A 17,486-nucleotide genomic window follows, 5' to 3' on the forward strand; every position below is an offset into this window, starting at 1 on the left:
GGGTGGGGAGGAGGGAGATTAGGGGCATTGGTGGTAGGAATGTTGCATTGGTGAAGGGGGTGCTCTTTGTATGACTGAAACCCAACTGCAATCATGTTTGTAATCATGGTGTTTAAATAAAAACAATATAAAAAATGAGTGCGGGGTGGTGGAATGAGATTCACTCTGGGAACATTGGTGGAGGAAGGTTGACACTGGTGGTAGGATTGGTCCTGAAACATTGCATGTCCTAAATCCCACTGTAAATAACTTTGTAAATCAAAACAATTTAAATTAAAAAAATTTTTTGTAGACCACAATGGGTGATACTCAGAAGTTATTCCTGGTTCTTCACTCAGGAATAACTCATATGGGATTACCCTATGAGTGCTCAGGGGGCCAGATGGGATACCAGGATCAAAACCCAGTTGGGTACATGCAAGGCAAATGCCCTACTTGCTGTACCATCTCTCCAACCCCCTAGACTATTTCTTAGTTATTTCTCTAAGGATTCAAATAGTCTCCAAATCAAAATGAATATAGGCATATATCAACAAATCATTTTCTCAAAGCTGGCATTGTGGCACTGGATAGTTTAGTCATTATATATCTTGAAGGCAAGAGGTAGATAGAATAGTCTTGATAGAGGAAAACTGACTGTATGCATGTTTGTATGTAGGTGCTCAGGGTTGAGGTCAAGTGTTGGTACGTTGGTAGGTCATCAGAATATCAGATATGGGTTTGGAGGGTGTGACCAAGCACTTACTGTACCTGTATAAGGCCCTGGATTCCACCTCAGTATGGCTAAATCAATAAGAGACTGTGGCCTCATAATCCTAGGGATAATCTAAACAATAGCTGCTGTCATACGTTTTAAAAGGTAGTTATATTTAGAGTTGGAAGAGTTTTCTGGGTTCCTAACTTAAATTGGTGGGTCAGAGTCCTTGCTGTGTGTCAGTGCCCTATCACGAGTTATATGAGAGATATTCACTGATTGCTTCCCCTCAATGTCCTGATTTTTTTTTCCTTTCTCAGATGCCAAGAATCCAAACAACTCTAGAAAGTCACATTCATTCTAGTCACATGGAAATAATTCAAGTCTCTTTGAACCCAAGAAAAATTTGGATACCTCTCTGTGTAATTGGCCGAATGTCACAAAAAGAAAGAATTATCACATTAGGGCCCACATTTCTAAGGGGAAGTTTCATTTAGACTCTGTCATGTGATTGTCTCTTCCATCTTTTATACCATCTGGATCCTTATGATATAATAGTTGGCAGATAGTGAAACTACAGGGGACTGTGAAATGACCTCAGCTGACATGATCTCTTCTGCCTTATTCAAGTGGTCTCTGTGGAGACTAAATTGGAGACAACTATGTTCTAATGCACTGAGCACAAAGGTTAGAAAGAATACCTTAATCTGAGAAGCAGGTTACTCCTTTTAATCTAGAGTCCAAGGAGATGTGTACCATGAGCGCCACAAGGGCAGTGACATGATTTTGTTGAAAGCTCATACTTCGGAGCTAGATTGTCTTGATCTGCTTTTGTTATTCCTGGATTGCAGAATTCTGGACCTCTACCACTTCCAGTATGAAATATGGTGATAAGTGTTTACACTTTACAGACATGATGAGGCTGGCTCAGGTAGGTATGTGGAGGGCTGAGTACAGCTCCTGGGGATACATCCAGAACTTGTTAAATGCTTTTATTTATTTATTCTAGTCCATCTCTATGATGATTCTCTTTCTCTCTCTCTTTTTTTTTTTTGTTTTTGGGCCACACCCATTTGATGCTCAGGAGTTACTCCTACCTAAGCGCTCAGAAATTGCCCCTGGCTTGGGGGGACCATATGGGACGCCGGGGGATCGAACCGTGGTCCTTCCTTGGCTAGTGCTTGCAAGGCAGACATCTTACATCTAGCGCCACCTCTCCAGTCCCATATGATGATTCTCTTAACTGCTGTCACTCCCAGCTTTGACCCCTTCCCTAACTTATATTTCTGAAGTCAGCTGCTCCATCACTTCTGGTTCTAGGTAAGAAGAAAAAATTACTTGCACAAGTGCATGTTTTATTCCATATTGCTTTGGGGGACCTCTCATTCTCATGTGACTAGAATAAACTATGTTCATTTTTGTAGACTTATAATGATCATAAGTGTTAGCTGGAGAAAGTAAAGACTTCAGGAGAACAGGGATGTGTGTCAGGAGATCAATGAAAAGCTACTGCTTAATTCTGAAGCACAGCCAGAATTCTGTCCCTCAAGTCAAAGTTAGGAACCTAGAAAGCACTTCTATCTCAAATTCATCACGGATCATTTTATTTCTCTTTTTATTTTACCCTCCCTTCCCTTCCCATTCCTTCTCTTCCCTCCTCTCTCTTCTGCCTTCCTAACCCCTCCTCTCTTCTTCATCCCTTCTCTTGTCCCTTTCCTCTTCTCTTCTCTCCACCCTCTGTTCTTTCATTACTGTTGTCATGAGGATCAGTGGGCCTAAACAGTGCTTTGTTGTGATGCTCATGAGGTCTCTCCTTCTAGTCGTGGCTGGCACACATTTTTTCAGGAGTACTCTCCAGGGGTTATGTGTTTTGGAGTGCATGTATCTGGATGCTATGTTCAACCCATCACACATTATGCTGGTGCCGGGACCACATTCAGTACACTTGGCTGTAAACTGGTGTAAACTGGCTACCTACCTTCAGACCCTACTGCATTCATTTCAGTCCAAGAGCTCAGGGCCCTTTAAACCAGCCATTCCATATTTATTCTGTTAGGAAGCAAAGAACAAGGTCCTTTGGTTTCATGTTCCTTTATTGTATTTTGTGAGGCCCTGAGCACATATTGGATACTATGTTAATGTGAAGTATTCTAACAATAGTAACTGAGACAGATGAGAAACTCAAGGAAGCAAAGTCACCGTTTTGAATTTAGCTTTTTATCGATGGGCTGAGTGATATGCGACCGACAATGTGGCTCCAAGGCTAAAGGGCCCCTGGGGAGTCCAAGGGCTGAGGTTTGAGTCGCTGTCCCAGCAGCTACTCTGGTGACCTCAGGCTAGCCTCAATCTGCTCCAAGACCTCAAATCCTCCCTCCTATTTTCCTCCCTTACCCCTGTCCAGAAACTGGCTTGAATGCCATGAAAATCTCCCAGTATATGTGGATGCTAGATTGCTATGTTTGGTGGTTGAGATCATGCACAGTGATTTGGTTGTTGAATTACACAGGGGTGCCACCTATGGGATTAAAATTAAGAGGTCCCAAAGAGATGGGGCCAGAGTGATAACATAGCAGTAGGGCATTTGCCTTGCACAAGCCAACCCCACATGGACCCAGTATGATTCCTAGCATCCCATATGGTCCCCTGAATCTGTCAGAAGCAATTTTTGAGCACAAAGGCAGGAGTAACCCCTGAGTGCCACCAGGTATGAGCCAGAAATCAGAAACAGGGGGGTGGCAAGGGCACTCTGGTTCTGTTCATCAGTCTGTGTGCCAGAGGCAGGGGCACAAACTTCTAGTATGCATTAAGGAAACTAACAGAGGAAGAATTGTATGAAGCAAGGGGACAGTGACTGAAGAAAACTAGTGGCTGGGTTGGAGGATTTCACTAAACAGTTATGGAATACTTACCATGCATCAGACCTTTTTCTTAAGCGCTAGAAATGTAGAAAATTCTGCTTTGAAGTCCTACATTTTATCAGACTGTCCTCCTTATATCTATTCTATCAACCAGTCCTATTGACTCAATACGCAAAGTCTCTGTCAAATTCACACTTCTTTACTAGTTCACATTTTCTTTTGTTTTACTCTATCTTTGCTTGTTTAGTTTGGGGACATATATTGGAAGTAGTCAGAGGCAATTTCTAGTTCAGTACTAGGGGTTCATTTCCAGCATTGCTTAGGGAGCTATTAACTCAATCGTTTTTCTCTATCTCCATTTCATTATTTCTTTGTTTTTGTTTTTTGGCCACACCCGGTGATGGTCAAGGGTCACTCCTAGCTATGTGCTCAGAAATAGCTCCTGGCTTAGGGGACCATATGAGATGCCAGGGGACCCAACCGTAGTCTGTCCTAGGCTAACGTACACAAGGAAGATGCCTTAATGCTTATGCCACTGCTCTGGCCCCCATTTCATTATTTCTTATCCTCACAGCTGGAGCCAGTGAACTCACACTTTGCACCACCACCACCACCAAAATAGTAATTACCAGGGACCCAGAAGATGGCTTACGGCTTGTGCTGACCCTGATGCTCCAGGATCCCCATAGCACTTCTGCTTGGGATTCCTAGTTAGAAACTAATTCCTGGAAGGTATGTCAGTGGCTTAGAAGAGTCCATAGCAAACCTAAGGCAGTGAATTCTCTCCCTGGAGCCACAGTTTACACAGAGCTGGTTTTGATAACTCTACTGACTGGCAAGTCCCTGCAAGGAAAAATAGTAAGACTCAGATAATATTAATCCTTCAATTATTGGGGTGGTGGTGAGTGCAGGGCTTTATATATGTGTAGCATGAACACTACCACTAAGCTTCATCTCCAGCCCCAGTCCATGTTTAATCTCTTGCTGTCTATAATTCAAGAACATTAACATGGCCTTAAGGCTGTGCACATCCGGTTCCAGTTACCTCATGTCTTGTAGATTGAATCACTCACTCTAGGTGTGCCAGAGAAAAATGAAACAATGGGATGTAATCATGTATACAAGTTTATATTAATATATTTTATGTATATACATTATAGAGATATGCATATCAATTATAATACATATATTGATATTATCATTTTGATAGAGACACAAATATGCATATGATAATTTTTATATATAATAAGATATATTTTGAGAAAGATTTATGTATAAGATATAAAAATACATATAGTTATTGTGAGGATTTGGCTTAAATTATTATAGAGTTTTATGTCCACTGAGAAGCTCCACATCTTCTGTCTCTATATACCCAGGGAAGAGAAGTGTTCTAGTTCAAGACAAAAGGCCAGAAAACCAGGGGAACCAATGGTATAAAGGGCAGAGGGATCAATAGGCCAAAGTCTCAGCTCAAGTAGGCAAGAGGGAATGAACTTTGCCTTCTTTAACTTTATGTTCTATTAAGGCCCTCATGGATGTTATGCTGCCCACCCACAGAAGAAAGGAGACAGTCTGCTTTACTGAATCCATGATTTCTATGCTAAATCACCCAGAAATATCTTCTGAGATACATCCAGAAATAATGTTTTATCTGGGCACCTCTTTATATAGTCTTATTTCTTTGGCTGAAACACTTTTTATTGGGTATCTACACTCTTCTCTCCATAATTTTCATTCTCCAGCGCTTCAGCAGAACTATTACTTCCTTAGAGAAATTTTCATTCATCACCTTATTTAAATAATGTAGCATGCTGGGCTGGTTAGGAATGTGGCTCAAATGTGGTAGTGTTCATGTTTTGCAAGAGTTAGGCTCAGAACTAGAGTCCTGGCCGATGAGCACCACTACTGCCACCAGCACTAACCCAGCCATGTGCATTATCTGAATGTTTTATCGCAAACACATGATGCTTTATCATGTGATGTTGGTTTTTTGTTTGTTTGGCTGGTTGGTTTGTTTTCTTTTGGGGCCACACCCGGTGACACTCAGGGGTTACTCCTGGCTATGCACTGAGAAATCACTCCTGGCTTGGGGGACCATATGGGATGCTGGGGATTCAAACCGAGGTCTGTCCTAGGTTAGCGCATGCAACACCCTACTGCTTGCACCACCATTCTGGCCCCTCATGTGATGTTTTGTCACAGGTCATTCAACTCATAGTCATGGAGTAGTTTTTTTTTTTATCATATGCTTGGAGCTACACCTGGCCATAGAAGCTACTCCTGGAGCTCTGTGCATGAGAATTGCTCCTGGCTGTTCTTGGGGGGCCATGTGGTGCCAGAAAACAAACCCAGGCTTCCTCATGCAAAGAGTTCACTTAGCCTTTTGACAAGATCCTCTGGAACCCATTTCTTGGGCCATATCTGCTATGGCTTCCCAATATAAGTTCTCAAATAGTAAATATTAAGGGACACTTGCTAAATGAAGTTGTTGCAAGGGATTTGCTTAACAAGGGAGTAATATAATGTAGAGAATGGCATGACACAGATAGTGATATGTTGGTAAACTGATTCTCCCTCTCCTCAAATATAAAGGACCTTGATTTGTCATTAGCTGATTTTTATGGTAGTACAAACTCTCCCTCACAGCTGATTTCAAATTACCAATGATTTAAAGACTGACTTTCAAATTTTCTGAATATTTAATAGTTGACAGTTCACCTGGTATGAGGTGGCTCAGGTGTATTATTGGAAAAGAGATCAGTATGGGTATAATGAGTAGGAGCAGTTTGTTCTGGGAGAGCACAGCAAAGGCTTTCTGGAGGAGGTGATAATTGAACTGTGTTTTTGAAGAATGGATATATTGGCTCAGACCCTATCGCACTACACTTGCTAAGGGAGTTATGCTTCCAGTAACCCATATTCAACTCTTTCTGGCTTCCTTACACAGCTGATGCCTGCCTTCATTGCAGTTTTCACCCGATTAAATTCAACCCTCAGAAATCCTTCCATGTGGCTGGTGTCCTACTGGGTTTGCTCTGGAGTCCAACAGAGGAGAATTAGGGAAGAAGTTAGTCAAGGTGAAAGAAGTGTTTTTCTAAACAGAAGGGCAGCAAAGATGAGAGTGCAATTCAATATAGTGATTCATAGATCTAGATCTAGAGGAAAGAGGACAAAGATTCAGAAAAGAGAAAGCTTTTGACAGGCTGCTAGTTAGATTGAAGCTGCTAATTTCCATCTAGGGGTTAGGGGGGAGATGGGAGAGGGAAATGTAAAGGGAATTACTTTTTATGCAAATTCTTATCACAATTGGTTTATTTTTGTAGTTGTTTTGGATTTAGGATTTTTTTTTTGCTTTTTGTTTAGTGTGGAATAATTTGATTAATATCAGTTACTTCTAAAAGAATATAAATTCTATTAGTGAAGAATATAAATTTTATTAGAATATAAATTCTAATGTATGTTAGAGTTTAAATTCTATTATTCACTATTATTTTCTCAGCACAATGCCAAGTACATAGAAGGCAACAAAAATGTGTTCTAGTTGAAAGACTGAATTACCTAGTGAATTAAAAAAAAAGCCCAAGCTCAACACATTAAGATCTGCTAAATCTCCCTTCTCTGAACCTCTTAACTGCAACATAGGAAGAGAGAATTGTGAGGGCCTGATATCCAAAGTAGGTTAAAAAAACATCCAAAGAGTTTGCTTGAGGTCTCTATTTTTCTTCTAATCTCAATCCAGGGCATTTTTAGATTTTGCTTAAAGCTCAATATGATGAATATTCCTGTTTGCATAAATGGGCCTGATAGTACTCTATAACTTTATTTTATTTATTTTTGTTGTTTTTGGGCTTCATCCAGTGGCACTTAAGAATTACTCCTGACTCTGCTTTCAGAAATTACTCTTGGTAGGTTTGGAGGACCATGTGGGATACTCTGGGATTGAACCTGGGTTGGTTGTGTGCAAGACAAATACCCTACTCACTATGCTATAGCTTGGGTCCCCACTCTGGAGCTTTAAATAGAGGTGCTGAACTCAGTAAGGAAGGCAGTGCAGTGAGTAGAAGGCAAAATGGGTGTGAAGCAGAAACAGATTCAAGAGCTATGCAGGGGATAAAATCTGCAAGAGCTGGTGAGCTTCTGGAGGTTGAAGAGTAAGTGCAAAAGATTCATGAATTTACTACATTGGAGGATGAAGAGAATATTGGTGTCTAGGAAAGACAGCATAACTTAATTTCTAAGTTGCTTACATTTGGAATGCTCATGGGATTTTAGAATAGATAATACAGAGAAGGAGTAAGCATGTTCTGTCCCCCATCCTAGTGCCTTATATTCTGGAGATCACTAATATTTAGGAGCTGGCCTAGGAAAATAATTCTTTCTGCGAAGAATGGCTGGAGAAGGAAAACTTGCAAAGTGACATAGAAAAAAAAAAAAAGAAAGGATGTTCAACAGCATCAAATGGAACCTTAGGCTTAAATCAGAGGTCCTGAAAATACCTCTACTGAGTTTGTCCAGGATACAAAGATGCAACAAGGGTATTTTCCCGGAGTGATGGGGGCAGAGGTGTGTTGTTGCAGAGGGTGAAGTGGAGACGGTGAGACCAAAGGACTGTTTTCAAGAATTGGACAGTGAAGAGAAGAGGAGAGTTGACACGATTGAATGGGAATGTGGGGAGACCATGTCCCTAGGTGACATGGTCTAGTTCCATGGTCTAGTCTGACAAGAAAGCAAACAAATCAGGGAAATGCAAGTCAAAACTACAATGAGGTACCATCTCATGCCACAGAGACTGGCACACATCACAAAGAACAAGAACAATCAGTGCTGGTGGGGATGTGGAGAGAAAGGAACTCTTATCCACTGCTGGTGGGAATACCGTGTAGTCCAGCCTTTATGGAAAACAATATAGAGATTTCTCAAAAAACTGGAAATTGAACTCCCATATGATCCAGCTACACCACTCCTAGGGATATACCCTATGAACACAAAAATACAATTCAAAAATCCCTTCCTCACATCTGTATTCATTGCAGCACTATTTACAATAGCCAGACTCTGGAAACAACCAAGATACCTTTCAAAAGATGAATGGCTAAAGAAACTGTGGTACATATGCACAATAGAATATTATGTAGCCGCCAGAAGAGATGAAGTCATGAAATTTTCCTACATGTGATGTACATGGAACCTGTTATGTTAAGTGAAATAAGACAGATGGAGAGAGACAGACACAGAATAGTCTCACTATCTATGAGTTTTAAGAAAAATTAAAGACATTACTGTAACAAGGCCCAAAGACAATAGAGTTAAAGGCTGGAAGAGACTGGCTCACAATTTGAAGCTCACCACAAAGAGTGGTGAACTCTTTTAGGGAAATAATTACACTAACAACTAACATGACAATGTTACAGAATGAGAGAAATAGAAAGCCTGTCTAGAGTACAAGCAGGGGTAGGGGGAGGAGGGGGGCATTGGTGGTGGGAATGTTGCACTGGTGAAGAGGGGTGTTCTGTTTTATGACTGAAAACCAACTACAAACATGCTTGCAATTAAGGTGCCTAAATATTTATATGAAAGAAAGAATGAAGGAAGAAAGAGAAGAAAGAAAAAAGGAAGAAGGAAGGAAGGAAGGAAGGGAGGAAGGGAGGGAGGGAGGAAGGAAGAGAGGGAGGAAGGGAGGGAGGGAGGGAGGGAGGGAGGAGGGAGGGGAGGAGGGAGGGAGGGAGGAAGCTGACAAGCCCGTAGCCATCTTGCCAGAGGCCAACTAGAGGCCGCCCGGGACTACAACGCCCAGAATTCCGCGCGGCGCGGGCCTTGGGCGCGTGGGCGGGGCTGCGGCCTGGAGCGCGCCCCAGCGGCGCGGGCGGAAGAGCTCGCGCGTCGAGGCAGCGGCAGAAGCACGGAGCGACGGCGGGTGCCCCGGGTAATGAGCAGCCCCGTTCCCTCCTTCTCCCTTCTTCCCTTCCGCATTCGTAATGGGGCAAAACTCGCTATCTCTTCTCCTCTCGCACCGGGGACGGACGAGACTCGCTGAATTGAACTTGCTCTTTAGTTCCGGGCGGTTGGATGCTCACGTGACCCGACGCTTGGGGCGGGCCCCTGCCTGAGGCTGAAGGTTCCCGCCGAGCTCCCTTGGGGACTCTGTTGGAGTGGGGGTGCCCCCCCCCCAGAACTCCTTCCTCCCTCCGAGCTCAACAGGTCCTGAGGGGGTGCAGGAGGTCTCAGGGACCTCCAAGGCTTGCCCCAGGCTTCAGACCCCACCGGTGGGCTTCCCCCAGGCGTCCCTGGGGGTGCCCACTCCCCTTCCCGGCCTTTTCCAGCTAGCCCCCGGGTCCCCCACGATCAGCCTGGCTCTCGGGATGAGTGAGGGTCCCCGGGAGGAGTGGCCGAAGCCCCCTTGCACCTGCGATCTCAATGACCCCGCTTGCTTGCTGCAACTTCGGGGTCCCCCTCACCCCACCCCACGTGGCGGGCGTGTGACAGCTCGTGTGTCTCGGGGGTCCCGTGTTGTTAGGGAATTTTACACGCTCGAGCCACCACCAACCACCAGGCCCTCTGGACCCGGCCCGGCCTCGAGGGTATTTGCAGTCTTGGTCGGTCGTTGGTTCGTTGATCTGTGCGGCCATGACCGTGACCACCGGGAAGCTCCCCTCGAGCTGGGACACCCGAGAAAGGGCCTAGAGAGGAGAAGACAATAGCGGGAGCCGGACTCACCTGGGTCCTCTCACCTGGCTGCTGGCTCTTGCAAAGGAGATCATGCCCTAGCGCTCTTGCACCCTGGTGTGTTCAGGTCTGAAGCTCCTCATCATGCCAAGAGAAAAAAATCCTTTAAGACTTGGTTCTTTCTCCCCAAAACAGCGGCACGCACGAATCTGGATAGGCACACACTGAAAATGACCCCCCCCACGCACACACTGAAAATGACCCCCCCTTACACACACACACACATACACACACACACACCACGAATCTTTTTCAACTTTCAACTCCCCCCCTGGATAGGCACACATTGAAAATGACCCCCCCTACACACACACACACCCTCGAATCTTTTTCAACTTTCAACACACACACACACACCCGAATCTTTTTCAACTTTCAACACACACACACACCCTAATCTTTTTCAACTTTCAACACACACACACACACACACACACACACACACACACACACACACACACACACACACACACACACACACACACACCCCTGATTTAACTTCCCCCCAGACCCAACTCTCAAAGCTTTCAGTGGCCCCACTCAGATACTGAGAGCGATGATGCCCCAGGTTTGTGTCCTTTTTCCTGAAGCTGCACCTGCTAAATGCTGCGGGCTGGGTTAGTGAAGTGTAGCATTTTTTAGAATGCAAACACGGGGTGTATTCTCAACTCTCGGAGATGTTGGTTCCCTTCTGTTTTCTTTCTTATTTTTTTTTATGGGCCACACCCAACTGCGCTCAGGGCTTACTCCTGTATCTGCTCTAAGAAGTTGCTCCTGGCAGGCTTGGGGGACCATATGGGATGCCGGAAATCGAACCCGGACTCATTGCAAGGCAAACACCCTCCTGCTGTGCTATCTCTTCTGGCCCCCGATTTTTTTTTTCTTTTCTTTTTTAGTTTTTGGGTCATAGCCATCCTTTCTCAGGACTTAATACTGTATCTCTCTGTGCCCAGGGATTACACTTACTTGGTCGATCTAGGGGGACTATATGAGATACCTGGAGTCAACCCAGGTCAGCTGCTTGCAAGGCAAGCACCCTGCCCGCTTTATTGTTAACTCTGGTTCCTTCTATGTGTTTTCTGGTAGTTAAGCCCCACAATGCCAGCAGGTGGCTTTTCTCCTTACTTTTCCCCACGTAGAGATGGGAGATTTTGTAGTCAGATCTTTAAAATGGGTTCGGGTAATAAATACCTAGTCTTGTCTTTATTCTGAAGTTGTTGTTGGTTGGAAATGGTAATGTAGTTCTAATACTAATAGTTCTTAACTAATACTCTGTTGCAATTCAGCCCTTGATGGGGCTGGATGGCGATGGATGGTGATGGAGGGTGAGAGGTCTTTCTCCTCCAGCTCAGACCACTCTTCTGCCACCCTGTTCAGCCGGCAGGTCTGAGGGTTCAGGATGTATAAGTGTGTGAGTTGAGTATACAAAGCTGAACGTATTTGAGTCCTCAATTCTGCTGCTGCGGGTTGTAGTTTATGTGTTTGGGCAACTTAAAATTTTTTTTTCTTAACCACTGAGCCAGTTTATTTTTGAAAATAGAGCAAATAGCCTTTATTTTACAACCTGTCAATAAGGATTAAATGAGAGTGGACATAAAGAGCTCAGAGTACCTAAAACAATTGCTCATTATTTTGTTTCTATTATAATTCATGACTGATAAATGTTAAAAGATGACAATTTTAGTTATGTATTTTCTTAATATTCTTTGTTTTTGTTTATGAAGTAACACCCCCCCCCCCCAAACTTAAAACATAATAGAGCATATCATTGCAAGGATGATCATCTATTGTTTTTTTAGCAGTAGTATTTTATCTAAAGGTTTGTTAGGATGTTTCTACTTTCAGAGTTTTTCAGATGCTGTTGTGAAAGGGTGGTTGGGATTTGCTTGTGCACTGGTGCTTTATAACTATAACTTTATAACTATAACTTTATAACTATACACACAGTTGTAACTGAATATGGTAGCTTGTAGTTGAGCATAATGTCTCCTTATAACCCAAATATTGATGATTGACTTTAGTGTATTATAAAATATTTTCCTCCACTTTTTTGTCTTCATCTGTAATCCATGTTTGTTGACTAAATTCAGTCTACTGGGTAGTTCTGGAAGTCTTAGTGATCCTCATTTTTGAATGTAGTGATAGTGATGCCTAGTGAGTGACAAGTCCTGTAGGTCCGTTTTACGACAGCGTGTGCAAGGCAAACGCCCTACCGCTTGTGCCACCACTCCAGCCCTGGAAAGAAAGCTTTATAGAGAAAAATTTAATTTGTTGGGATGGAGTGCTAGCATAGCCAGTAGGGCATTGCCTTGCACAAGGGCGACCTGGATTCGACCCTTAGCATCCCACATGGTCTCCCAACCCTGTCAAGAGTGATTTTTGAATGTTGAACCAGGAATAACCCCTGACCATTGAAGGGTGTGTGTGGCCCCAAAACAAAACAAAACAAAATTACTTGTTGGATAAAGTAAATTCTTAGGTTTAAGAATTGAAGTGTACTAAAAACCAAAAAAAAAAAAAAAAAGGAATTGAAGTGTTTATTTTTAATTTCTTCAAACAACAGTTGACTATAAGTATCTGCAGTTACAGATGTTTAGGAAATGTTTTCTTTTTTCTTTTCTTTTTTTTTTTTTTTTGACATGTCCTGTGACTATGCTTGCTACTTAAAATGTTTTTATTACGAACTCATATATTAAGCTATGACAATAGTTTAGTAGATTCTATTTTGTACTGTAACGGATTTTTGTTTGAAATACTTGTTACTTGATTTTTAATTAAAGATTTTTTTTTAAAGGTAGATTCTCTTGTTCTCAGCAATAGTATCTTAAAAAAGCATTGTGTATATTTAGTAGTGACTACTATTGGTTCTTTTAGAAGCATTTAACATTTTTATTAACTTTGGGGGAGCTTTGGGGTCATATCTGGCAGTGCTGGGGGGCAACTGCCAGCTCTGTTCTTTGGGGGGCTCACACTTAGCAGGTGTCAGGGGACATTATGGTGTGGGAGATCTTTTCTGTGAGAAATGTAGCCTGTTGAGCTACTTCTCTGAACAGGAACATTTTATTTGTCTTATGTAAATGAACGTGCTGCAGATACCATATTATATTGTGTGGAAATGATCTAAACTTCACAGTCAGTTTAGAACAAAGCTTGGATCTGGGCTCAGCTAACTAGATTTTGTGATTTTTCTTCATATAATTATTCTGAGTTTATTTTCCCATCATTTGGAAAACAGCAATTGTAATCTCCCTGCGTAACTGAAAGAGTTAGACATTTGAACAAGCACAACCTAGCCTGGCTTATTATAAAAATAACCTGTCATTGCTAATTACTATTTAAATATTTTATTGTTTTATTTCTAATAGTGATGGATTTTGGTGATATATCTGTATTCATTCTATTAATGCTTCACATAATAAATGTAATTCTTTGTCAGCCAAGGTTAAGGTTGTTGACTGTGACCATGGAACTCTGAAACACAGCAAAGCTAATTGGCCAACATAGAGTTTGAATCTGTGACCCTGTCCTCATTAGCTCTGAGTTAACTATTCACAGAATATCTCACTAGAATGAATGAAAAGACTCGTATATTGTTCTTTGGGCACTCAGAACACTCATTAGATATAGTGAAAGTAGTGTCAGAGTACAGGTGTAGATTATTAATGATAAACTTAGATAAACATGACTTGCTCTCTCACTGGGAATAAAATTGCCCCCCCCCCCCATAGGATAGTCACTACTCTGAACTATTTTAGATGTTTCTTCTAGCTGTTGAATTTTATTTGTTGCCTACTTTCCACTTCTAGAAATGAGAAGAAATTGAATGAGGCAAAGTCATGTCTTGAAAGGGAACCTCGTTTCTACTATGCTAGGAACAAGAAAATTTTAGCTAGTGGTGAAAAAAGTTTAGAGTTCCCTGTTAATGAGCTCTGCTGGATGGATGAACCCTGGGAAACTACTAAGAGCTTATTGAATTATAGAGAAATTCTGGTTGTCAGACTATAGATAGAAGTTATAGGCTATTGCTCAGCAGCGGTAGACCTGCATTTGGAAAGGATTTTCTCTTAATCAAAACACAAACCAGTTGCTCCCAGCCTGGTAAGCATTTTTCACTGCTAGCCTTCTATGTTGTTTTCCATTCTTCAATTTGCTTGTCTTTGTTATTTCTTTTGGTTCTTTTTCTTTTCTCTTTTTGCATGTCAGACAAGGGTAGCTTGGACTTGGGATTAAAATAGAAGCATTGGGCCAGAGATGGTACAGATGTTGAGGCCTTTGCCTTGCATGCATCCTTGACAAGTCTTGCAAGTTTAAGTTCTACAAATGAATATGGCCTTCCAAATACCTGAGCAGAAAGCCAGGAGTGGTATTTGAGTATCTGTCCCAACCCCCCAGCAACAAAAGACAAACCCAGAGACATGCTCCTGGAAACAGTAGGCTTTGGTGTCAGGCAGTGGGAGGTTTTCCATTTATAAATACAGTGAAATGGATTTCAGTTTCATAGATAGGCACGTGGTTGACAGTTTGAGACTATTTAATTTGGTGCAGAGCCAGAAGATATGGATATCAAGGTGAGATTTGCCTCATAGAAAAGAATCTGAATATTATGTTATTATTGGCTTGCATTTGGATTGTTTAAAATATGTAAAGAAATACTGGAGAAATTGAATTTGAATTTTAACCTCTCAAATTTATATCAGTAGCTCTGTTGGTGTCTTATCATCTGTAAAATAGGGATAGCAGTGCCTATTGCAAATATTTATAATCATCTATTAAAGGGAACAAAATCTATTCATTATAAGTAGAAAAAATAAGTTTATGCAGTTTTCACATTAAAATTTTCTTTAGTATGATATTTGTTTTGCACTCAGCTTGCATGCACCAAGCCAGCATTTGTTATAGGCCTCTTGGTTACTTAAATCCCTTTAAAGTGTAGTTTTGAGTACATTAAAAGATAAAAATTTTCTTCTTTTAGAAATATCCTCCACCTCTTCACATCTGGCTGTGCTCAGGGCTTACACTTGACTATGTGCTCAGGGAACACTCTGGGTAGGACTGGGGAACCATAAGTGGTCCTGGTCAGACCTGGCTGGCCTTATGCAAGGAAAGTGACTTACTCTCTGTACTATCTTCCCGTACAGTAATGTAGTAATTGCTTCCTCTAGAATAGGGGTCTCAAACTCGCGGCCCGTGGGCCGTTTGCGGCCCTCCATACAACATTTTGTGTATGTTGCCCTAGAGGAATCTTTTTTTTGTTTTGTTTTATTTAGTTGTTTGGGTCACACCCCCAAATGTTCAAGGCTTACTGCTGACTTTGCACTCAAGGATCACCCCGACTTTGCCTCCTGCGGCCCCCAGAAAATGTAGAAAATACAGCAACTTTAACAAAAAAAACAACAAAAAAAACTTCTCTACCAAACTAAATACTCCAATAAGACCATTTAGTAAAAAACATTTAGTAAATGTCTACTATTTCTTTACTAAAGTAAAGCTGTGTTTAGTTTTTAAAAACTTTGTATTGAGATGGAAGAAAGCCATGTGGAGACATCAGCTGGAAGAAGACCAGCGTCTGGACTAATGGTTTTTAGGTGAAGGGATTAAGTGGGTAGCCACATATTTTACACATAGTTGGTGATGGGGTGTGAAGCAACTAGTCCACACATTCACCCAGTAGGTTGGTGTAAAGAACACAGAAGAACTCTTATTACTCCTCCAGATTATCCAAATGTGAAGCATTTTTCTTGGGATAAATACTTAGAAGAAACCAATTCTTTACCTGCTCCTGCAAGAGCTTTTAAAGTGAAACCTCCCCATGGATTCCAGAAAAAAATGAAACTTGAAGTTATAGACAAAAGAAACCCCATGTTTATTAGAGTAGCAACAGTTGCAGAAACAGATGATCATCGAATAAAAGTTCATTTTGATGGCTGGAATAGCTGCTATGATTACTGGATAGATGCAGAGTCTCCTGATATTCACCCAGTAGGCTGGTGTTCAAAAACTGGGCATCCTCTTCAGCCTCCTCTAAGTCCCGTAGAATTAATGGAAACTACAGAGCATAGTGGATGCTCAACCCCAGGATGCAAAGGGGTTGGCCATTTTAAAAGAGCAAGACACCTGGGCCCCCACAATGCTGTCAACTGTCCTTATTCAGAAATCAATTTGAATAAAGACCGCATTTTCCCAGACCGCTTAAGTGGTGAGATGCCTCCAACCAGTCCATCGTTTCCAAGAAATAGAAGGACAGATACAAATGAAGTCTCTTCATCTCCTGAAATCAGAGCACAGCATGCTGATGATGCTAAAGAAGAATTTGAAGAGAAATCAGAGAATGAAATGAGAACATCACATGAAGCCAGAGGTGCCCGGGAAGAGCCTAGTGTACAGCAGGCACAACGTCGCTCAGCTGTCTTTCTCTCCTTTAAGTCCCCCATTCCATGTCTGCCCTTGCGCTGGGAACAACAGAGTAAACTTCTTCCAACTGTTGCTGGGATCCCTGCCAGTAAAGTTTCCAAATGGAGCACTGATGAGGTATCAGAATTCATCCAGAGCTTACCTGGCTGTGAAGAGCATGGAAAAGTATTTAAAGATGAACAAATCGATGGAGAAGCATTTCTGCTTATGACCCAAACAGACATTGTTAAAATTATGAGTATTAAGCTGGGCCCCGCACTCAAAATTTTCAATTCTATCCTGATGTTCAAAGCTGCAGAGAAGAACTCTCACAACGAACTTTGAAGGTGGTGAATATTGAATACCATCAGCTTTCTGCTTTAAAGTTCATATTTTATTCAAAGCACAAGGACAGTTATAACTCCTAAGTGAGAGGCTCCAAAACTCACAAGAACAATGCTATTGGATTATTTATATTCCTCAAGAGACAATATATATGAATTCTTATGAAAGTGCTTGAGCTTTTAACCAGGTACTGTCTAACAACAGTCATCTTTTGGTTCTGTTCACTGAGCTAAATTTACCTTTGTAAAACTTTTTGATGCTGGGGGTGGGGGAAGGGGGACTTCATTAATTATTTATGGGCAAGGGGGGCTGAGTAAGAACTTTTGGCATTTTGTAAACATTGTTGAATTCTCTTTCATGTACACTGTTTCTTTTTCAGTACTTTCAGGAATCTTTTGATATAATCAAATTTCAACTTAAACCAAATTAGTGAAAACCTGGCTCAACTTTAGCCAGTGGGACTGTTATCTGTA

At 41.8% G+C, this 17,486-nt stretch overlaps 1 protein-coding gene across 1 annotated transcript; it reads left to right on the forward strand.

Annotated features, from left to right (window-relative positions):
- Positions 1-15,909: 15,909 nt before the first annotated feature.
- On the forward strand, positions 15,910-17,261 carry LOC126033419 (lethal(3)malignant brain tumor-like protein 3). Its single transcript, XM_049790409.1, has one exon. The coding sequence runs from the start codon at positions 15,910-15,912 to the stop codon at positions 17,011-17,013; it is 1,104 nt and encodes a 367-aa protein (XP_049646366.1). The 3' UTR covers positions 17,014-17,261.
- Positions 17,262-17,486: the final 225 nt, after the last annotated feature.

Source organism: Suncus etruscus, chromosome 17 (assembly GCF_024139225.1).
Source record: "Suncus etruscus isolate mSunEtr1 chromosome 17, mSunEtr1.pri.cur, whole genome shotgun sequence".
In the NCBI taxonomy this organism is placed as follows: domain Eukaryota; kingdom Metazoa; phylum Chordata; class Mammalia; order Eulipotyphla; family Soricidae; genus Suncus; species Suncus etruscus.

Excerpts from the sequence above, each read along its gene's own strand:
- LOC126033419 (XM_049790409.1), top strand. The coding sequence starts at position 15,910 with ATGGGGTGTGAAGCAACTAGTCCACACATTCACCCAGTAGGTTGGTGT.